We start from the raw sequence: 23,803 nt of genomic DNA on the forward strand, positions 1-23,803 counted from the left end.
TGTTTTGAATTGGCCAGTAATCTCCTTTCTGCCTATGCTTTTCTAATGAATACGCAATGCAACCCAATTCCTAACAGCAAAAGATGTGCATAATACAAAATAATTACATAAATTTTGCAAAGTAAATAATAATTTGATTGGTACGTACGTAATAATTTATGGAGGGGAATGCCCAATAATTAAAAGAAAATAAAAGGCCAATCTGGTACATTGAAGAAAATGTCCATTCTCACCTTCTATCTGTCCTAAAATTCTGAAAAAACAAACAAACAAGAAAACTCTAAAAAATCCTTTACATATATCCCCCCGTTAGCCCCAAAGTTGAAAACCACCCTCTCTATCTCTTTCTCAATCTCATGGCTACTGATCAATATACGTCACGTGCATCGCACATGCGAGACTTCACAGACGACGATGACGACGAAGAAGATAGCCTAAACGGAGAAGATGAAGAAGAGGAGGAGGATGCGGCGGAAGAGGAAGAACGGAGGAATAAGGATGTAAAAAGTAAAATATTATTATGCGGCGGTGGTTTAAGAAGAAGAAGAGGATGGTTTTTAGGGCAAGTATTAGACCCAAAAGCAAGATGGGTTCAAGAATGGAATAGAGTATTTCTACTTGTTTGTGCAACAGGTCTTTTTGTGGATCCTCTCTTCTTCTACGCTCTTTCTGTCAGCGATAATTGTATGTGTCTCTTCGTCGACGGCTGGTTCGCCATTACTGTCACCGTTCTCCGCTGCATGACTGACGCTTTGCATCTCTGGAATATGTGGTTGCAGTTCAAAATGGCCAACGGACCACCACCGGCAACTCCTCGCCGATTTACTTCCGTGGCTTTACGCTATATCAAGGATAAGAATGGATTTTTCTTTGATCTCTTCGTAATTCTACCTCTACCCCAGGTAAATTTTCATTTCATCTGTGTTTTATCTTCATAATTGTAATACAATATTTTTGTGGTTTCCATAATATCAATTCAGTCCATACACAATAATACATAATTATTAATTTTGGACCTTACTTCAAATCATCTTAGATCACGATTGTATACGAATCCTAATAGCGTTATTTATCAATAAAAACAATAAATTCTAGCTGTTTTTTTTTCCTCAAATGGTTCATGTGTTGATCGGGCAGATTGGACCTCAAGAATTATTAGGAATTAATAGAATTAATCAGATTTATAAGATATCACAAAATAATAATGTAAAATGATGCAATATATAAAAATATGTCTATTTGTAGCGTATACTTTGAAGATATTTCAATAACAATATTATTGAAATAACTGTAGAAAATAATGTTAATAAATAATATAATTCACCAAAAACTATGAAACACTATTTTTAAAGTCTTAAACTGAAAATAAGTATAAAACGTAATTAAATAAAAATATCTAAAAATAATAAACATAATCCATCAACAACAAGCAAAAAATAATTTAAAATTAATAATAAAAAATGTTTTTATTTGTCCTGATTACCGCCTAAGTGTCACCTGCTAAAAAGTACCTAGGGGACTAAATCGCTCGGAGGAACTAATTGGAAAAATTGAAATGATTCTTGAGTTCGAGTGTGTAGACGGTTTAGGCGACTTAACTTTTTTCTTGAAAACTGAATTTATTGAGATGCCGAATTGGAACATCCCTTTACTTTCATAATAAAAAAATAATTTTTCTTATAGAAATTTAGTTAACCAAAACATATTATTAAGAGTTAATTTCAGTAATTATAATAATCTAGAATGGGTTTGTATGGTGTATGGGAGCCATATTTACTGTAGATATATATGAATACAAAAAAAAAAAAAAAAGGACAGTGTTTAGAGTTAAGGTTTATTTGTCTGGATGTGGGGTATGAAAAGGTCAGAAATGGTAGCCCTTAGTTGGTTTTTATTGATGCAGGATAAGTATATATACAGTTCTGAGACTCCATGTGAGGCAGTTGTGTCGTTTCCTATATTAAGGCTAAAGGGTATAATAGGAAACAACAATATTCAGAAACAATTAGGAACTTAGCTTCATACCATCACTAACTCTCTGAATTTTCAGGAATCCTTTTGTTGTAATTGGATATAAAGCTAAATGTCTCTGCAATAATACTGTTTATTACTTCTTTTTTGCTTCAAATTAATATATAGTTTACATATAACAAAAAAAAGATGTATAGTTTACAAAAATTATTTTAAAAACTTTTATATTTTACACGTGTGGACAAAACTACATTTAATCATGCTCTTTTGTTCTGCACTGACCAGATTTAAATTTATCTTTTAAATTTAATTTAGGATAAATGAATTTATTTCAAATTTACATAGCTGGAAATAATTATTTTTATCTTACTTTTCTATAAAATGTGATTATTATAATTATTCTAAAAAAATGTTTTTTTTTTTAAAATTATCAGATCTTGAAATTTAGAATATATATAATTGATTAAAAATTCATCAAATTAAACATAAAAAATATATAATAAGATTACTAAATTTTTTCTACACAAGCATATCTCTGGCATTATATGTAAGCGTTTCCCTCTAATTTTTTTTTTTGAAGACAGCGTTTCCTTCTATTTGATAATATATTTTTGTCTTGTAAAATCATAGGTTAATTAATATATTAATTACAGTGATATTTGATTATATATTACTTACAAAATTTTAATTATATTGTTATTTTATACAATAATATCTCTACAAATGACTTTTCTAGGAGACACACAATCTCATAATTTGTTTTGTTGTTACAATCTCATAATTTTATAACAATATATAAGAGTGAATTAAAAAAATGTCGAACCAATTAGTAATTTAGCATCTATGTGAGAAATGATTAATGTAAAAGATAAATTTGTCTAATTATCATATTTTTATTCATAAGAGCCATGTCGAGACATGTATTCATTTATTTTTGAGAATCAACTATAAAGAAAAGAAGAAAGAAATGCTGCTTTATATATATATATATATAAGATTATGATGTCTTGGCACTCGTATGCTTGACACGTGATACTAAATAATTGACAGTTTAGAAGTATAAGTTTGGTACTGGATATTCTAAGAATCTAAATGAGGTGATATTTTCAAAGTGAAAAGTGAAACTACACCTATTTTTTAATGCGAGGCGATAAAAGTCGTTTCCTTTTGGAGAAAAGTTTTGAAAATTTAGTTGGAAATGAGAAAAGGGGCCTACTGTACAGAGTTTTTTACTGAAAGAAAAACAGTCAAACACAAATAATATTATATAAAATGAAAGGAAAAAGTCTTGTTTTGATCTGTTGGAAGCTAGTATATATAAAACAAATAGTGGTCTTCAATCCCAATCAGAGATTTTAGACATGATTTGGAATCCACAGGGATATTGAAATTGTTGGGCTGGAAACTAATATATAGGTCCAACTGAAGCGATGGGTCCAACTGCAGCGATCCAACTGAATCCGGATCTCATTCATTATAGTAAAATTTTTTTGGGCGATTAGGGTTTCAGACGGTTAGGGTTTCAGGAGTATAAATGTAACATCTTTCTCTGTAATCCGGATCTCATTCATTATAGTAAATATCCTAACTTGTAGTGCCTCAGACGTAGTCATTAATATTGAGTGGCGAACTGGGTAAACAATTCTTGTGTGTTTGCTTATTTTCGTTTATCGTAATTTCAATTATTCCTAACAGAAATAACAAAGGAATTTAATCACATATTGTATGAGATTTGATATAAAATTGAAATTAGTGAGTAATTTGAATGGAATGCAGATAGTGGTATGGGTTGGAATACCGTGGCTGTTAGAAAGAGGATCAGTGACAGTGGTGATGACAGTGTTGTTAATTATATTTCTTTTTCAATATCTTCCCAAGATATACCATTCCGTATGCCTACTTCGCCGGATGCAGAATCTGTCCGGTTATATTTTTGGTACAGTTTGGTGGGGTATTGCCCTTAATATGATTGCCTACTTCGTCGCATCACATGTAAGTTCTTTTCAACACTTTTTTTTATGCGTTTCAGTAGTAATATGACATGTCAATTGTTTGGCTTTATGCATTTAATTAATTAACATAACTACTGATTAATAGAAGTCTCATAATTGATGTTGCAAAGTTGGTTTAAATGGAAAAATATTTAGGCAAAATTTGTCATTAACTTTCAAGATATGGTATTTTTTTTTGTTGGGTTGCTTGCAGGGGCGGATCCAGCCTAGAGCCCGCGGGAGCCGAAGTCCCCACGGCCATTGGCTCCGCCCTTAAATACCGTTATTTTTGTCCCGTGTAGCCCCCAAATATTAGTATATATTTAACCTATGCAATATTATCTCAAAAGTTTAAAGTAGTTGAGTTGGTTAAGAGTCTTGTTTTAAGGTGAGAGGTCATGGTTCAAACCACACCATGCTCATTTTTTGTTTTATATGAAGTTATTTTTATTATATCTATTTTTTAAGAATTTATTATCTCTTTTCTATAAAACAAATCAATTTCCTATGAAAAAAATTCAATTTCTTACTTTTGAGATACAATTAACTTAATTTCTAAATTAAATCTTATGAAAATTATAAAAAAATTATAGATAAAAATAAAAAAGTGTGAAAATGTTACAATTTTTAGCTAACATACAAAAACCATAAAGTTTAAGTGTGCTAGAAGGTTAAAAAATTGTCCATTCCTAACAGGTTCGATTTCGAAAAATTTATAATCGGACTAAAATTAGCCCCCTGGACGTCGATTCCTGGATCCGCCACTGTTGCTTGAATAGATATCTACTGTATATTGGACGTAAATGGGAGTGGAAAAAGTAGTAAACATTTTAAACTTAATGATGGGACAGAATCAAGGCAATTTGTAGTTCAAAAGTTATGTTTAATTAGTGGGTAAAAGTAAGTTTTGTAGCGTGCATAGGCGAAACTAAAAGATGAGACAAAACAAGTGAGAGTGACATCAAACTTAACTCCACCGAAACTCACTAATCATCCATGCATATCATGAGGCCGGAATGTATACTTATTTTTCTCATAAATATTCAATTTAAACTGTTAACATCTAATTAGCTTTGAAAATATTTTATTATTCCTTTCAAAACAAAATTTTATTATGTTCTTTCTTGGTTTGTTATCTCACGAGCTTTTAATATCTATGGACTAAATTCTCAATTAGTGAAGTTTTCTTCATTATTAGTTTAATTTTTTAAAAAGTATATTTCAACATGACATAAATAAATTTGGCAGCACCATTTACGGTTTGAATTCCGCAAATGTGTAGATAAAAAAATATATATTGGGTCTGGTCTAACTTTTTTACATTGACTTCTTCTGAAAATATTGACATGTGTCATAGTGGGTTCCCGATATAAACTCTGGTGTGAAAGTCAGTAAACTTGAGGATATAAAAGGAAAGTCAAGAATAAGCTCATAATGAAGAGAGAAATTTCCTTTTATATAAGTGTGAGTCATTGTGAATTCGAAGTACTAGCTTGGTCTTGGATTTAGTGGTGAAATGAGTAGGGCGGTTTAGGTCTTGGGCCTACTTCCTTGATGAGATTTTCTTAAAGAGAAATGGTTCTGAAACAAATGTCTCTCCATTGCTCAGCTCATATTATTTAATCTCAGCGAACATAAACGATGTCGTCTTCTGCACATATTTCGAAAAACTACTGTCATCTATTGGGTTGTTAAGATATATTGTTTGGTAAGTGTAACAATTACTAGGTAGTGGAAAGATATATAAACTCAGAATGAGTTGCAAAACCTTTTTAGCTTGGGTGGAACTCAAATATAACTGGGAAAAATGCATTCATGATCTTCATTTTATTCCAAAAAAAAAAGTCTTATGTATTCAGGTTAACATTCGTTCAAACTCTTTTTCCTCTCTACTTTGCCTTCTGTGTGTGAAGTTTCTCTCATCTTTCTTTACAACACCGAAACCGCCTTCTCAATTCACTAGTTAAGAAATCGCCTTCTATTTGTGAAGTTTCTCTCATCTTTTATAAGTGATCCCACACACGAGGATTAGAATTTACCAATCGATACATCAGAAAAGCTTAGGCTGTTACCGGCTACAACCAAAATTTCTTTCCCAGCATGGCTCGGTATATCAAGGAGTTCTTATGTTTTGACGAATTCAAAGACATTGATAATGTACTCCTTTCTTGACCTATATCAAGAAGTGAAAGCCTAGCTATGTGTTGTCCTAAAATGTGAACACTAGCAAGTGTACTAGGTATAAGTAATATAATGATAAGTAAGCTTTTCAACTTAGTGCAACACTTAGCTGCATACCGAGTACCGTTTCCACCTTATCCAGGCTGGGTTGAATGCCTTTCTTTGAGACTACAAAGCCAAGGATTTGCCTGACCTTATTTCAAAAATGCACTTTTGGGATTGAGTTTCATGCAATACTGTCGAAAGATGGGATTTTTAGATATCTATAGAGTGTTTCTTAGCATGGGTACTCATGACATGACTACCATGTCATCGTTGTACACATACATTGTCTTGCATATATGTTCTCCAAACATCTTATTGAGCCCAAATAGAATCACTTTGTAGTAGAAAGTTCCCTCGTGCATACTGAACGTTGTTTTCTCCTTATCGTATTGGTCCACGTGTATCTAGTGGTATCCTACTATGGAGACGATGATTGACAAGATCTGGTGTGCTATTATTTGGTCATTAAATTAGTTTATGTAAATGACAGAGTAACAGTCCTTGGGATAGGCTTTGTTGATGTTCGTGAAGTCGACGCACATACGGTAAGCTTCATTTGGCTTCTCCACAAGGACCATATTTGCCAACCATTTTGAGTAGTAAACCTCCCGAATGAACCTTATATTTAACAAAAAAAAAATTAATCTTTTTATGGTTCACCTCTTATATGTCCTTAGTGTGGTTACTACGTTTTTGTTTGAGAAAAGCCTTTCTTCTCCACAAGGACCACATTTGCCAAGTAGTAAACCACCCTAATGAAATCTAGATTTAACACTTTTTTTAATCTTTTTTTTTGGATTTGTTTGTCATTGGTATGGTTACAATTTTTTTGTTTGACAAATGCCTTACTTCTCCACAAGGACCACACTTGCTAATCATTTTGAATAGTAAACCTTCCGGATGAACCCATGATTTAACAAATTTTTATTTTTTTAGATCACCTTTTGTGGATCCCACCGCGAGTTCTCTATACCATTCGTGCTCATTTTAGTCTTCCACTCATGTGTACTGAGGAATATTTGGGGTTTTTTAATGTGCCGAAAAAAAAGTATCAATGATTCTCTGTTAAAGGGGAGTGTGTGAATAAATTTGGTAATATATCATCCTACTGAGAACCCTTTTATTCTGAAAGCATTTGAAAAGGACTTCTCGTGGCTCATCAATGTAGGGATTCTATGAGCTACTCTATGGTTGTATCTCACATCGAGTAATCTAGCTTGTGTCTCGATTCCTTCCTGATGTGCTTAGGAGAGGGGATCCTCTCCCTGGCGAGGTAAACATATATATGTGGGTTTTCTCATTGTACCTGCAACTAGGTCTCAACCATTTTTTTTGTTAGAGAGTCTTGCAATTTTTGAATGGTTGCAAGTAGTGCATCATTGGAGTCAATTATAGGTGCTCGAGTAGTATTTGTTTTCTCCATATTGGACGGTCTTCAAGATTCGGTTTTCATCCAATCAAGCCCTTAGTGGGGTTCCTTAGAGCGAAATGAACTTATCGATCCTAAACAGTATTTATATGTTAGCTATTTACTTAAGTTTTTAGGTGTACTAATAGTTCTTTTCGATAATAATATACAAGAAAATTTAAGCATTGTGAAAAAGTTAATGAAAGAGAAAAAACATCATCAAGTATCTGACATTTTGATTTTTATATATTAAGTCTATGATTTTTTAATTTGACACATGGATTTTTCGATGAATTATAATGACATATATTAAATTCTTGATTTACAATATAGTTAGGTGTGAATATCAAATTACTCCACTAAAAGTGTGTGGTTCATTTCATCCATATTTGAAATTGCATGTTTAACAATTCAAGGGGAGCACTTTTATATATAAAAGATGTGGTTATAGGATAATTATAGAAAAACATTAAAATATATAAAAAACAATTTTATATGTAGATGAAACGAGCTATCTGCTTTTGTTGGAGGCTTTGTGACAATTTAGCGAAAGTAATTAATTAATCGTAGAGCATAATAATATTTCGTAGGAATTAATAAAGACTTGGAAATAAAATATATTGCTAAATGAAACTGATTCTATTGAAATGTCTTTTATTGAGTTACATACCTCATTATAAATCAAGGATATATCTATTTATAAGGTTAATATACGCGTAAACTTCAGTGTATGAAAACATGTAAAACCTATTTATAATTCAACTGTCAACTTTATGCATTTCAACCCATATTTAATTGCTGCTCAGAACAATTGTTCACACATGATAGTCTTCAATTAATTAATTGAAGATAATATTTGATAATTGTAGTTTGACTTTATTAGATTTTGTCTTCATTTGTTAGTTGCACACATATCAATGCAACCAATAATTTATTTATTTATTATTATTTTTATTTGCCTAAAGATGGCATACGAGTAATTATGGTTTTTGTTTATTTTATTTTATTTTTATTTTTAAAAATTAATAATTATGTGACAAAATATCACTTTGAACACTCCTTGATTTTGTTGTCCATCGATCCCAAGTTTAACTCGTAGGAACTCAAACTTATTTTTCGGAAGTGCCTTCGTAAAAATATCCGCAATCTGATTTTCACTACTGCAATGAATCAGATTAACTTCGCCTTCATTTTCAGCTTCCTGAACAAAATGGAACTTGATTTTGATGTGTTTCGTTTTTCGATGTTGAACTGGATTTTTACCATTGGCAATTGCAGACTTGCTATCACAAAAAACCTTAGTCGGTTGGTGCTGTATTTCGCCCATATCAGCTAAAATTCTTCTTAGCCATATCGCTTGACTGCATGACTATTTCTTACTTCTGTGAGATCCATGAAAATACTCCGCTACCAAGACTGAAATTGTAACCAAATGTAGTTTTCATGTCATCTTCTGAACCTGCCCAATCAATATTTGAAAAACCAATTAATTGATAAAATTTCATTTGTTTGTACCAGATTCCAAAATCAACAGTACCTTTGATGTAGCTTAGCACTTGTTTTCCTGCTGCGAAATGAATTCGACCTGGACTCTGTATAAAACGTGATAATAGGCTTGTAGTGAATATGATATTTGGTCTGGTAGATGTAAGATACAACAAGCTACTGATCAGACTTATGTATTGCCTTTGATCTGCTGGAGGTGAACCATCTTCTTTAGCCAATTTTTCATTATTGACTAGAGGTGTAGTTACTGCCTTGGAATTCTCTATCTTGAATTTTTTGAGAAGATTGCTTGCATACTTCTTCTGACAGAGAAAAATTCCTTCAACGCTTTGAATAATTTCCATGCCAAGAAAATAATTCATCAACCCCAAATCTGTCATCTCAAATTTTTTCTTCATCTCATTTTTGAATTCGGAGATTAATGATGGATTGTTACCCGTCACATTTAAATTATCAACGTAAAGTGAAACAATGATGATATTTGAATTTTTATCAGCCTTTATGTAAAGAGTATACTCACTTGGACTTTTTTTGAAGCATTGTTCACTGAAGTAGGCATCGATTCTACTGTACCATGCTCTCGGTGCTTGTTTGAGACCGTACAAGGCCTTTTTTAGCCTTAGTACCTTGTTTTCTTCTTTCTCAATAATAAAACTTGGTGGTTGCTCGACGTAGATTTCTTCTTTGAGAACCCCATTCAAAAAAGCTGACTTCACATCTAGCTGATAAACTTTCCACGCCTTTTGTGTTGCTAATGCAAGAATTATACAAACTGTATCTTGCCTTGAGGCAGGAGCAAATGTTTCATTGTAGTCGACTCCAAATTGATGTGAGTATCTTTTTGCAACCAATCTCGCCTTGTGCTTTTGGATTGAGCCATCAGGGTTAAATTTGGCTTTGAAAACCCACTTAACGCCAATAACATCTTTGTGCGGTGGTTTTTCAACTAGCTCCCATGTCTGATTCTTTTCGATCATCCGGATCTCCTCCTTCATTGTAAGCCTCCATTCATCATATTGAGATGCTTCTTCAAAACATTTTGGTTCAAGTGAAACATAATTATAAGATTCTACAACCTCGGTGTTGTCGTAGAGAGCAGTTAAGAGTCTTGTCCTTCTTGGTGGAGATTTTGAATTGTTTGGATAATCATCATCATCATCACTTGAGTTTGAACTTGAGTCCTGCTGGTACTCCTTCTGCGGTTGACCCTATTCTGGCTGAGTATTTTGCTGAAATGATGGAATGTCCAATAGTCTCTTTTCTTCTTTGTTCTGCTCCCAATTCCAAAAAGCTTCTTTATCAAAATTGACGTCTCTGGTAATGACAATTTTTGATGTCTCCAAGTTGTATATTCTATAGCCTTTGGATTGAGAACTGTAACCAACAAAGGTTCCTTTTTCAGCTTTTGCTTCTAGCTTGTGTCTTTTCTCAACTGGAATGTGTATGTAGCAAATACAACCAAACACCTTCAAATGTCCGACAGAAGGGTTGTGCCCGGTCCATGCTTCAAGTGGAGTAATGTTTTGAACCACTTTTATGGTGTTGTGATTCTGAAGATAAACAGATGTATAGACTGCTTCTAACCAAAACTCGTTACACACATTTTTATCTTTCAACATTGATCTGGCCATCTCCATCACTGTTCTATTCTTCCATTCTGAAACGCCATTTTGTTGAGTATATCCAGTGGTGAGTTGATGATGAACATCTTCTTCGTCACAAAACTTTTTAAACTGTGTGGATGTGTACTTCGTGCCACGATCACTTCTGATTGTCTTCAGTTTGCAGCCACTTTGATTTTCTGCCATATTTTTGAATTTCTGGAAGATCTTCAGAACCTCAAATTTGTCTTTCATGAAATAAACCCAAGTCATTCTTGAATAATTATCTATGAATAAAATGAAATATTTACTGTTGTCAAGTGAGAGAGTCCTCATTGGCCCGCAGATGTCTATGTGTACCAATTGAAGGTCCTCATTTGCTCTCCAAGCCTTGCCTGTAGGAAATGAATGACGACTCATTTTTCCTAATTGACAGCCATGACAAACTCTAGTGCAGTCAGAGATTGTGGGTAGATCTTTCACCATGTTCTGTTGAGAGAGTAACTTCAAACTTTGAAAATTGCTATGTCCGAACCTCTTATGCCAAAGCCAACTATCAGCATCAGTATGAGCTTTCATTGCTGCTATAGCTATACTTTCCCATTTAATAGGAAATGCTTTTTCTCCATCTTCACACATACAACCTCTCTTTGTTGAGAATCATAAATTGCACAAGTGTTACCTTCAAAGTGCAAAGAATAATCATTAAGCATCATATGTGGCACACTCAGTAAATTTTGGCTCAACGTAGGAACATACAAGACGTCATTTATTAGTCTTGTTCCTTCCTTTGTGTTGATGGCGATTGTTCCTTTGCCTTCCGATTTTGCGACAGCTCCATTTCCCATCGTAATTGGTACTTGAACGAATTCATCCAGTTTGGTGAAGATGTGAGAATCTTTAGACATGTGGTTAATGCACCCACTGTCTATTAACCACATATCTTTATTTTTTGTAGCAGCTTGACAAGCAACGAACAAGTGATCTTCTTCATCTTGAATCTCTTGACTGGCTGCAACTTGCTGTTGTGTTTTGTTTCTGCAATCATTTTCGGTGTGACCAAATTTGTGACAATAATTGCATTTGAGTTTTCCTTTCTTCCAGCAATTTTTCTCTAAGTGGTTTGTCAGTTGACATATGCCACAAGGAGGGAATTTCCCTTTCTTATCTCCATCTTTGGATCTCCAACTGTTTTCCGAATTTTGGCATCCTTTTCCTTCAGATTTATTTTTTGATCTAAAAGAAGAGGATTTATTTTTGTGTCTAGACTGCAAAGCTCACTCAGAATGAATTTCTGGTCGTTTGGAAATTCTGTCTTCATGAGCTTGTAGAGTGCCTAGTACTTCAGTGACTGATGTCTAAGAAAGATCATTGGATTCGATAACACTGACGACTGAATCAAATTTTTAAGTCAATGTAATCAAGAGTTTTTGGATAACTCATTTATCACTAATATCTTCTCCATAAGCTCGTAGCTTGTTCACAACTTCATTAACTCTTGACGAGTAGATTTTGATACCTTCGCCATCTTTCATTTTAAGGTTCTCGAAATCTCTCCGAAGAGTTTGGAGCTTGATGTTGTGAACTTTGGCAGTCCCTTGTCATCTCTCAATATTTCCCAAACTTATTTTATGGAATTCCTTGTTCTACAATATCTCACAAATTCGAAGCACGCAGTATCGTTCTGAATTTGATGCTCCAAAAATCATAATTTTCACCGTTGAAAATTGGGACAACAAGTGTTGAGTTTGTGACTGTCATGGAGAGAAATAATAGTTTTGCTAGAGAAAAGAGAATTTTTTTTTGATTTAGTCGCTTCACCGACTAAGCTTTGATACCACTTGTTGGAGGTATTGCGACAATTTAGCGGAAGTAATTAATTAATCGCAGAGCATAATAATATTTCTTAGGAATTAATAAAGACTTGGAAATAAAATATATTGCTGAATGAAATTGATTCTATCGAAATTTCTTTTATTGAGTTACATACCTCATTACAAATCAAGGCTATATCTATTTATAAGGTTAATATACGTGTATGAAAACATGTAAAAACTATTTATAATTAAACTTGTTGGTCCCGTGTAATTAGTTCCAAGGTGGGGGGGGGGGGGGGGTTAGGAACTAATGTAACCTTTTCGCTTAATTATGCTGACTAAATCAATTCTTTAAATTACTTAACTCAGTTTTGGTCAGCACGGCCTAGAGAGATATAAGACAGCTTTAGTCAGAGGCTGACTAGAACCGTTTTACTTGCGAGTTGGGAATTAACACTTAGGTCAGCTTCCAACTCAGCACTCTGATTACTCAGTGTCAGCTTATACAATTTATATCCTGAGTAATTCAAGCAAGCAACACATACATATATATATTGAGAGAAAGAGTTAGAAATTACTCAGCAGATTTATCCTGGTTCGGTCTCACCGCCTACGTCCAGTCCCCAGAATACTTCCTGGCTTTTTCAATCCAATACCGAGCTCTTTAAAGGTAGAGCACAAACCGTTTACAAAGCAGTTGAGTATGCAAGAGTACCGTCCTCTATTCGTCTACTCAACCCCACTAAGCGCTATAACCGAACACTTAGATTTTCTCTACCGTTGAGTACTAAAACCGAGTACTCGACACCACTCTCTCAATTTTTACAATTGATACAAACTTGTTCTTTCTAGATGAAGAACACTTTTGATGAATATAAATTCAATCTAGACTTTTACACATAGATAGAAATTTGGTGTAAGATCTTCTTTTCTTGTTTGAATGTGCTTTGTATGTATGCTCGTTTTCTTTTGTACTTCGGCAAAGGATCCAAGAGTTGGACTTGTCCTTTTATAGCGAATTTCTAATGCCTTAATCATTTGAATTCGGATGTATCCGTTGAATTCAAACGGCTCCTTGCGTCATTCACTGGTCAGCATACAGATATTGCAGGCCAATCCTGTCGTCTGAATTTAGCAGGCGTCAGGCTTGTCTTCTTCCGCCAGGTTCGTCTTCTAGCGCCAGTTTCGTCTTTTAGCCAACGGCCAGTTGACCCATGCGTCTCGAAACTGTCTCCTTGCGTAATTCCAAAGCTTCTGAATTGACGCAGATCTCTGTCGGATCTTGTCTTTTAGTAAACGGATCATTGGTGCTGTCCTGATGAACACTCAGCTTGACTCTAATAGGCTTTGCCTTCGATATTTGTCTCTGGCGAGGCTGAGTCATATTCTACTCAGCTTCTTTGATCAGCTTCGTCTTCAAGCGTTTGTTCTGAAGAAGACTTTTCTTTTATTATGCTGAGTTGTACTCCACTCAGCTTCTTTGGCTAGCTTCATCTTCAAGCGTTTGTTCTGAAGATGACTTTTCTTCTATTATGCTGAGTCGTGTTTTATTCAGCTTCTATGCCTCATGCTGACATCATTCTGTCGTACCTTTTATTTCTGTTTACCAATAATTATACCCAACATTGAACAAACACATTAGTACAATTAAATCAAAGCACATAAATTTAATTGTCTTAATCATGGATTAACTTAAATAATTTTGTCAAATCAAAATCATGTGGAAAGGTGTTTCAACAAAACTGTCAATTTTACACATTTCAGCCCATATTTAATTGCTGCTCCGAACAATTGTTCACACATGACCGTCTTCAATTAATTAATTGAAAATAATATTTGATATTTGTAGTCTGATGTTATTAGATTTTGTCTTCATTTATTAGTTGCATACATTGAGAATAAAAGTAGGGGTCACATCTATTGAGAATAAAATGAGAGAAAACCGACTAAGGTGGTTTGGCCATGTGAGACGTAGAGCGCTTGATGCGCCGGTTAGGAGAACCGAAGAGTGGCAAAGGGATGTAGTGGTGAGGGGTAGGGGAAGACCTAAGCAAACTTGGAGGAGGGTGATCGAGAGTGATATGAGTTTATTGGGAATTGAGGAAAATATGGTAGTGGATAGGACGGAGTGGAGGGAGCGAATCTGTGTCGCTGACACGACTTGATTTTCACGGTTTTATATGATGGTTCATGTTAGCCGACCCCGAATCATTTCGGGACTAAGGCTTTGTTGTTGTTGTTGTTGTTATTAGTTGCATACATATCAATGCAACCAACAATTGTTTTATTTATTTTATTTATTATATTTTTATTTGGCTAAAGATGGCATACGAGTTATTATAGTATTTTTTATTTTTTTCTATTTTATTCTTTATTTTATTTTTTCAATTAATAACTATGCGACAAAATATCACTTTGAACAGCTTTTAACTGGGTTTACAAATAATTGTGTAGTTAATCAGTGGATCAATATTGTATGCAATTGTGATTGAACAAAGGTTTATGTGTCAAAAGATTGACCTGGAGGAGTTTAATGCATAATATAAACTTAGCTTACATGATCCGTTTGCTTTAGGAATATATATGTAAATATTATAGATTGTTAAACGAAATGCAGGCAGCAGGAGCATGTTGGTACTTACTAGGGCTTCAAAGAACAACAAAATGCTTGAGAGAACAATGCAGAGAAACAGCAGGCTGTGGGCTGAATTTATTGTCTTGTAAACAACCTATTTACTACGGAACAGCAAGCAAGGGTAGGGATCTTTCCAGAATTCAATGGGCAGATAACAAAGTTGCCAGGGCTACCTGTTTAGACACTAGTGATAATTATAATTATGGTGCTTATAAATGGACTGTTCAACTTGTCACTAATGATAATAGATTGGAGAAAATTCTCTTTCCCATCTTCTGGGGCCTTATGACTCTCAGGTATTACTTTTCTCCTCATTTTCACACCTTTTAATTTAATTTATATGGAGCTTATATATTGAAATGATTTCAGCACTTTTGGAAACCTGGAGAGCACAACTGAATGGTTAGAAGTTGTTTTCAACATCATTGTTCTTACAAGTGGACTCCTTTTGGTTACCATGTTAATTGGGAATATTAAGGTACCAATTAGATATATTATTCATGTTTCATTTGTATTTCAAGTAATTTATATATGGTATTTGGGATGAATTAAGGTGTTCTTGCACGCAACAACTTCTAAGAAGCAAGCAATGCAATTAAAGATGAGGAATATAGAGTGGTGGATGAGCAAAAAAAGGTTGCCCCAAGAGTTCAGGCACCGCGTCCGCAACTACGAAAGGCAGCGATGGGCGGCCATGCGCGGGGTTGATGAATGTGAGATGATCAGAAACCTCCCTGAGGGCCTTAGGAGAGACATCAAGTACCATCTCTGCTTGGATTTGGTTAGGCAGGTATTATTTACTATTCTTTTCTTTATAGGAGCTCCAGTGGCATTATAATTAGGGTAAATACACTCGTCAACAACACTCAATTTTACCCTCAATTTCAAAATCGGATATCAAGACTTAGTGAATTTTACGCTTTACTAACATAATGTTTCATGTTATTACTTATAAAGATGAACACTCTTATAAAAGGTAAGCCTCCATTTTAGAGTTGATTGAAATGATATTCTAAACAACTTTAATTCATGAATTTTGTGACTTTGAGATTATTTAAGTATTGTTTGGTCAGAAGAAGGAAAATGATTGTTTAAAGAGAAAGGTCCAAGAATGGTGCTAGTGATTTTAAACAACTTTAGATCTTAGGCTTTTCCTTTTGAGTTCTAAATCGGTCATTTTAACTTGGTTAACCGTAAAAAATGTCACTACGTTAGCAAACCCGTAAAGTTCGGAACCTATAATATCAGGGTTTAAAGTTGAAGAGTTATAGTAAAAATAAGACTTAATACATTAGGAGCTCTTTCAACTTGTCTAAAAAGAAAATTGACTTCATAAATTTATAGAGTATCTCGTTAATCCTTAAAACTTGCTTAAAGAGAGTTATTGGTCTTCTAAATTTGTCTAAAATGACTTATTGGCCTCTTGAAGTTGCATAGAGGGATATATTCACTCCTAAACTTAAATAAAGCGATATACTTTTTAATTTGTCAAAATCTAAATATTCGGACCAGGTGGATAAAGAGCTAATCATGTTATTTTAAACAATGCAAGATGCTAATAAGAATGCATAAGTTAGGAGTGCCAATCTTCCTTTTAGCTAAGTTCAGGAAGCTTCTAAATTCTAATGTGTTAAACCTGAAAGATAAAGCATTATAACCATTTTTTATGAACCTTAAGTGGATTTCACATTTATGAGTTATGGACTTTCTTTTGGATTTGTTAACTTCAGGTACCACTTTTCCAACATATGGATGAACTTGTCCTAGAGAACATCTGTGACAGAGTGAAGTCTCTCATTTTCACAAAGGGAGAAACAGTAAGTTAATAAGAATCATTAATTTCATCACACTTAATTGAGTAAAACCTTTCATAATCACTAGAATCTTCAAATTAATCATGGACCTAGATAACAAGAGAGGGAGACCCAGTACAAAGAATGTTATTCGTAGTAAGAGGACACCTTCAAAGCAGCCAAGTTCTAAGAGATGGTGTAAAAAGTTGCTGCATGTTAGGCCCTGGAAATTTCAGCGGAGATGAACTCTTATCCTGGTGTTTAAGACGACCATTTATCGAAAGATTACCTCCATCTTCCTGCACATTAGTGACTCTTGAAACAACAGAAGCATTTGGGCTAGATGCAGAAGATGTGAAATATGTGACACAGCATTTTAGGTACACATTTGTTAAAGAAAGAGTGAAGAGAAGTGCAAGATATTATTCACCAGGCTGGAGAACATGGGCTGCTGTGGCTATTCAGTTGGCATGGAGAAGATATAGGCATCGATTGACACTTACTTCTTTGTCTTTTATTAGGCCAAGAAGACCATTGTCTCGTTGTTCTTCATTGGGAGAAGATAGACTCAGGCTTTATACTGCTTTGTTGACTTCTCCCAAGCCAAATCAGGATGATTTTGACTTCTGAATTCTATATCTGCTGTCTATGGATTCATCACACTTTTGCTATGGAAAACCAATCCTATTGTGGTTTGAATTAAAAAAAAAAAAAAAATTATTTATGCAATATTCTGTTCTTGATTTTTAATTATATATGATTTTCTATCTCTCAAGTTACAGTTGCCAAGTGGAATTTTTTTTAGGATGCTCCATGTAATACAGTCAATAAATCGATGTGAATACACATGTATATAATTTTTTTTTACACTAATTATCTCTCGTCAAGTGGTATGCGAAACAATTTTTATTGGTTCAGTATTTTACTCATGGAGTATTCTAATTAATGGTTGGATTCGGATCATATAATACTAAAACAGAAGAGAATTTGTTACCAGCTCTTGGTTAAAATTGAAGGTTTGAGATCTAAACATAATTGCTTAACTTTTAACCTTAAAAGCATGTTTGATTCATGGAATATAGGCTAATAGAATACCTATTCCACCATTTGGTATTTTTTTTTCATGGATTTATTATTCACAATTGGTGAAATAGGGATTCATTAGTTTAACCTAGGATATTCCATAACTAAAATCTTTTTGATTCCAAAATTACTGTGCTCATATTTAATGATCATTTGTTTCACATTTCATGTGAAATACGAAAAAAATGAAAAATAGAAAAAATGAGAGAACGAAAAAAAAGCGTAAATCAGTAAAAAAAAAAAACACGAAAATGGTAAAACGTGATAACGGTAAAAATACGAAAAACGAAAAAATAAGAAAATAATAAATGCATGAAAAATGGTAAAAATGTAAAAATACGAAATGAAGAAAACAAATCATGAGAAATGGTAAGATAGAAATAACACCAAAACTCCACTAATTTTGTCGCTAATGTGATGAGGACATCTTGTCCCTGGACGCGGGGCGTGAGAGATGACACGCGGGGTGTGAATCCGGAGCCAAGATAAAGGAGAAAACCACGTGGGAAAAGGGGTCTCTTAAGTATTCCACGCGGGGCGTGTTGTCCAGCACGCGGGGCGTGGATCGAACCTTCAAAGAGAACCAGTTCCAGGAGCTCATGTACGCGGGGCGTGCCTCCTTATACGCGGGGCGTAGTGAGTGACACGCGGGGCGTGTCTCAGCTGAAGAATACTTCCTCCCCAAGTTCTCCATAATTGGGACCACTCCCTATTTACAGCTCTACCACTCCTTATTTACAAGCATGCCACCCCTTTACCATTAACCCTACTTTACCCTTTAGATTTGTATTTTAATTAGTTAGATAATTTACCCTTTTGTAATTTGACAATTAGGTTTTTGAGATGATATAAATTCATCTCTTTCTCTTTGTAATAGTTAACTTTTATGAAATCAAATATATATCTTCTTCCTTGTGAAGTTTGTTAAGGTTTTCACCTTCAACAATGGGGGATTTCATATTCCTATGGATTTAGTCCATGAATTAGGATCCACTCCTTCTAGTTTAGCTAGATAAGTTGTTAGCCTTTGTGAGTTTACGGTTTAAAACTCTCAGTGGATTCCGCGCTGCATCATTTGGTATCAGAGCCGATCGTTTTCCTTGAACGGAGACTTCTTTCGACTATGTTTCAACCAAAGTTATCCCAAAAATATGTAACCACCGTCAACCAGGGGTTGGAAAATCTCATAGCCATGGTGAGAAGGCATCAAGCAAGTGACAAGGAGGATTTTCGGGTGATGAAGGGGCTAATGAGAGAGATGACGACATCCGTCGAGAGTCTCAAGCAAGAACACCGAAAACCTTCTCAACCTACCATGGAGGTCCCTCCTAAAGATCCATCACTAATCTTTTCTCCATCACATGTGGTAAAGGTAACTCCTAAGCTTCCAATCTCTACTATTGAAGTTTTGGATATTCCTATTGCTATGGAATATGTTGGTGATGTTATTTGTGATGATGAAATGGATTTAGATTCTTCTTGTGAGTTTATTGATAATGAAATTGTGGAGGAGGATTTAGTTTCATTTGTGGATAAGGAGGGGAGGTTGTTTGTAGGTGAGGTTGTTGGGGAAACCCATGTTTCAAGGGATGCTCCTTTGGTGTTTGATGAAATGCCCCTTGAACATAACTTCAATGAGATGCTTGGTGGGAGTGAGAAAATCACACTATGTGTGAAGGTGGATGGCTATGGAGATGGGAGAGATGTTGGTGGTTCTACCATATTGGGTGGTAGTATGTCTTTTGAGTCAAGCGGCTTAGCACGTGGGATAGTCGGCTTGAGCTATAGAGAGAAGCACGTGGGAACGATAGGTCGTGGGAAGAGAAGGAAAGAGGATGGAGAGGGAAGTGAAATGGCATATGGTCAAGGAAGAAGATATGAGCTTAGAAAGGAGATTGATGGAGAAGGAAACTTCGACATTGAACTCGTCAATGATGATGAACTTGACTATTGTGATCGAGAGTTCCGGAAGGGAATGGAGGAAAGTGGAGATGTGGGACCAACGTCGGAAGATGGGAAGTATGTATCTTTCAACGGACAACCACGGGGCATTCTACCTTTGGGGAAGATACCACGTGACATTGCATGGGATCCCGGAGGTCGTATGCTATGTCTTCCTTATGATCGCTTGAGCTTCAAGGAAACGGATAAAGAGTACGTTGTGACGCCTCTAGGAAGGAATGAGATTCCTAGCACGTGCACATTAGGAATGAGCCGAGCCTCCCACTTGGTAAATTCAGAACTTGTTATTTTGTTCTTGATTGAGATGCATGTGTTGGGATATATGTTGTGTTTGTTGAGGGAATGACAACCCTATGAGGAGTCAATGGGGCGTGATCTTATGGTGAAGAGAATGAGCTTCATAGAATATTTGGTGAACGGGAATGGCCGACCGGATAATGTTGAGAAAATGGGAGGAGCTCAAGAATGGCGAGATAGTGGCCAAGTTAGTGAAGGGGCGACTCGAGAAGCCGCGAGATTGTTAGCCCAAGAAAAAGAAAGAATTGATATGAGTGTTCTTGGGATCACTACAAAATGGGTTGACAAGTGTCGTCAGGACATCCCATTTGATGTCGGCTATGAGCGGAGTAAAGTTGTGTTCCAACATCCATGTTCGTAAAGTGGAGATTGAGGAGGACCGGGGTTGGTCGGTTCGACATGTCGTGGAAGTGTGGAGGAGCTTCCAAGACATTGTGGAGGATTGGGTTGATCAACTCCGTCGAGATATTCCGTTCGATGTCGGTCGGAGAGTGTGGCGAGTATTATGGGGGATGAGCACCGGGGACAATACACGAGTTGAGGTGTGGGAAGAGTTCATAAAGGGAAGGAGAAGCCGGCAATATATGGAGTGGCTAATACCTACCGAGTACAATTCTTATTCTATAGTTGAGTTGGGGGCCAACTCTTTTGAAGAAGAGGAGAATGATGAGGACATCTTGTCCCTGGACGCGGGGCGTGAATCTGGAGCCAAGATAAAGGAGGAAACCACGTGGGAAAAGGGGTCTCTTAAGTATTCCACGCGGGGCGTGTTGTCCAGCACGCGGGGCGTGGATCGAACCTTCAAAGAGAACCAGTTCCAGGAGCTCATGTACGCGGGGCGTGCCTCCTTATACGCGGGGTGTAGTGCGTGACACGCGGGGCGTAGTGAGTGACACGCGGGGCGTGTCTCAGCTGAAGAATACTTCCTCCCCAAGTTCTCCATAATTGGGACCACTCCCTATTTACAACTCTACCACTCCTTATTTACAAGCATGCCACCCCTTTACCATTAACCCTACTTTACCCTTTAGATTTGTATTTTTATTAGTTAGATAATTTACCCTTTTGTAATTTGGCAATTAGGTTTTTGAGATGATATAAATTCATCTCTTTCTCTTTGTAATAGTTAACTTTTATGAAATCAAATATATATCTTCTTCCTTGTGAAGTTTGTTAAGGTTTTCACCTTCAACAATGGGGGATTTCATATTCCTATGGATTTAGTCCATGAATTAGGATCCACTCCTTCTAGTTTAGCTAGATAAGTTGTTAGCCTTTGTGAGTTTACGGTTTAAAACTCTCAGTGGATTCCGCGCTGCATCATAATGGCACCGAGAACTCCACCTCTGATTTCATTATAAAGCGCTGATGTAAAGCTTAACTTGATGTTAGGTCGATGTTAGAAAAGCTAATATGTGAGTACGTGAAAGTTGAAAATTGATGGAATATATTGTTGATTTGGACCTTTGAGTTCTACCATGAGTGTTTGATTTGATTGTGGTTTCAAATGAATGCTGAATCTATTTACAGTTGTAAATGCATAACTGTTGCTGGAAGTCACATTTTTCGTTTCCACATGAACAGGTGAAAATTACTGGTTGTTGTAACTTCTCCACCTTCACTTTCTCTTTGGAAAGACTTCCAACTTTCAATTTTTCTCCGTGTAGATCATTATATATAGGCTTTTCATTTTTCCATTTACATAAAAAAAAAAAAAAATTCAACATGAAAATTATAGAAAATAAATGATTGCTCCATGATATTATTCATGACATGAATTTGACCCGAAAAATACAATCCAAATATAAAAATTAAAATACAGTGGAAACAATATTGAAATCAATTCTTTCTTTTTCTACTTGTTTTTCTTTAAATTCCTGGTATTTTCTTTTTGCACACTAGGAAAAGAAGGCTACAAGAAATGGCCAAGTAATGGATGGTGGAAAATTAAAGATGAATTAGGATTTAATAGATTCCAAATCCAAGGAGAGTAAGGGTGTGAATTGGGTCGGATGAGGTTCAGAGACAGAGCCCCTAAACAGCAAAATAGAGAGGCTGCCAACCTGAAAATGAATAAAACATCCACAGCAATGAGTCACAAATGACCCAAAATCTGTTCCTACTATGCATTGCCATCCTGCTCCATATGCCCTATCAAATTCCTGCATCCAAATGTCATCTTAATTTAATTCATTTCAACACATCCAATCAAAGGATTAATAGAGAGAAATAAATACCTGTTTAATAAAACGAGCAATGTGAGTAGATTGAGTGGCGTCAAAGAAATCAAGAGCTTTAGCAGCAAGATGAAGTGCATCTTGCTGCATGCTTTGAACCATATCAGCTTCACCAATAACTGCTTTGCCTTCTAGCATACCTACCTTAGCTTTGCCTATAGGTGCTGGAGCTGGAGCTGGAATCTATATATCCTCCAAAACCCAGTGGGTCAAGCCTAACTAATAAGTATGGGTCTAGAATTATGCCATTCTACAAGTATTTGATACCAGTGGACCAAATGCCATTTCTGGGCTAATTTTACTCTATGTATTTATTGAGATGAATGTGTACAAAGTTTTTTGGTCCCCATTTATCTTGGACAACTGGTCTCAATTTTGTGGTTTTGTTTTTAAGCTATCATATAGTTTTTCTAAGCGATAGGCAGTATCATGTTCCACATATTTAATTCTTTTTTTTTTGGTCCAGTTTATTTAATTGCAATGAGAATATACTGATGAAAAAATTTGTAACGAGAATATTGTATTTAGCTCAAACATGGGTAGCCTTAATTTTAAAGAGAATATGCTAATAAAAGAATATTCTGTTTAGCTCCAATCCAAAATGGGTAGGCCATAAGCTCTAGAATCAAGTATTGAGATCCTTCTATGGATCTCATTTCTATGGAGAAGATTACATCCATGCATCCATATTTATAGCTAACCACTCCATGTTTTATCCTCCTGACTTATTAGCGCTGCAACTGACCATTAGGAGCAATATCATAATTCGCTAACCGCAGAATAAAAGACAGTGTACAATTAGAACGGTGAGAAACAGATGTTTGCACACTCTAACAACTTCCCAGAACTCAGCAAGACCACAAAATAATTTCTCTTGCTTCAGCGATTTTAACTTCATACAAGGCAATGGAAAATGAAGTGAGCAACCCCAGAAAAAACTACCATGGCTTCGACATAACACAACTCTCACCCCATAACACCCTACTTACTGAAACACAGAGTCGTCTACATTGCATTTAACCCTCCCTACCTAGGCCTTTTGTAACCATTACTCAAACAAGCTATCTTTGGAGCATTACCAATTACATTTGGCAGGTTCCGGAATTCACCAAAATAATTTAAGAAAAACAGAAATAATATATATATATATATATATACACACATATATATATATATACCTTTGTGTATAAATTAAGTTCAATAGGGCTTAATCGTATGGTCGTACTCAACACTTCTTTGCCATACCCGATAGGTCTTTCAACTGTGTACACAAGCC

General features: G+C 35.3%; 2 protein-coding genes across 2 annotated transcripts; one reads left to right on the forward strand and one right to left on the reverse strand.

Moving 5' to 3' along the window:
* Positions 1–229: 229 nt before the first annotated feature.
* On the forward strand, positions 230–17,821 carry LOC136218937 (cyclic nucleotide-gated ion channel 4). The gene is made up of 7 exons (XM_066006119.1): positions 230–902; positions 3,748–3,963; positions 15,138–15,451; positions 15,525–15,633; positions 15,709–15,945; positions 16,886–16,972; positions 17,063–17,821. Exons 1-7 carry the CDS (start codon positions 357–359, stop codon positions 17,576–17,578), a joined length of 2,025 nt encoding a protein of 674 aa, XP_065862191.1. The 5' UTR covers positions 230–356; the 3' UTR covers positions 17,579–17,821.
* A 4,409-nt stretch (positions 17,822–22,230) lies between these two features.
* On the reverse strand, positions 22,231–22,665 carry LOC136216866 (dynein light chain 1, cytoplasmic). The gene is made up of 2 exons (XM_066003413.1): positions 22,528–22,665; positions 22,231–22,452 (listed from the first exon to the last, which is right to left on the reverse strand). Exons 1-2 carry the CDS (start codon positions 22,663–22,665, stop codon positions 22,249–22,251), a joined length of 342 nt encoding a protein of 113 aa, XP_065859485.1. The 3' UTR covers positions 22,231–22,248.
* Positions 22,666–23,803: the final 1,138 nt, after the last annotated feature.

Source organism: Euphorbia lathyris, chromosome 2 (genome assembly GCF_963576675.1).
Source record: "Euphorbia lathyris chromosome 2, ddEupLath1.1, whole genome shotgun sequence".
NCBI lineage: Eukaryota > Viridiplantae > Streptophyta > Magnoliopsida > Malpighiales > Euphorbiaceae > Euphorbia > Euphorbia lathyris.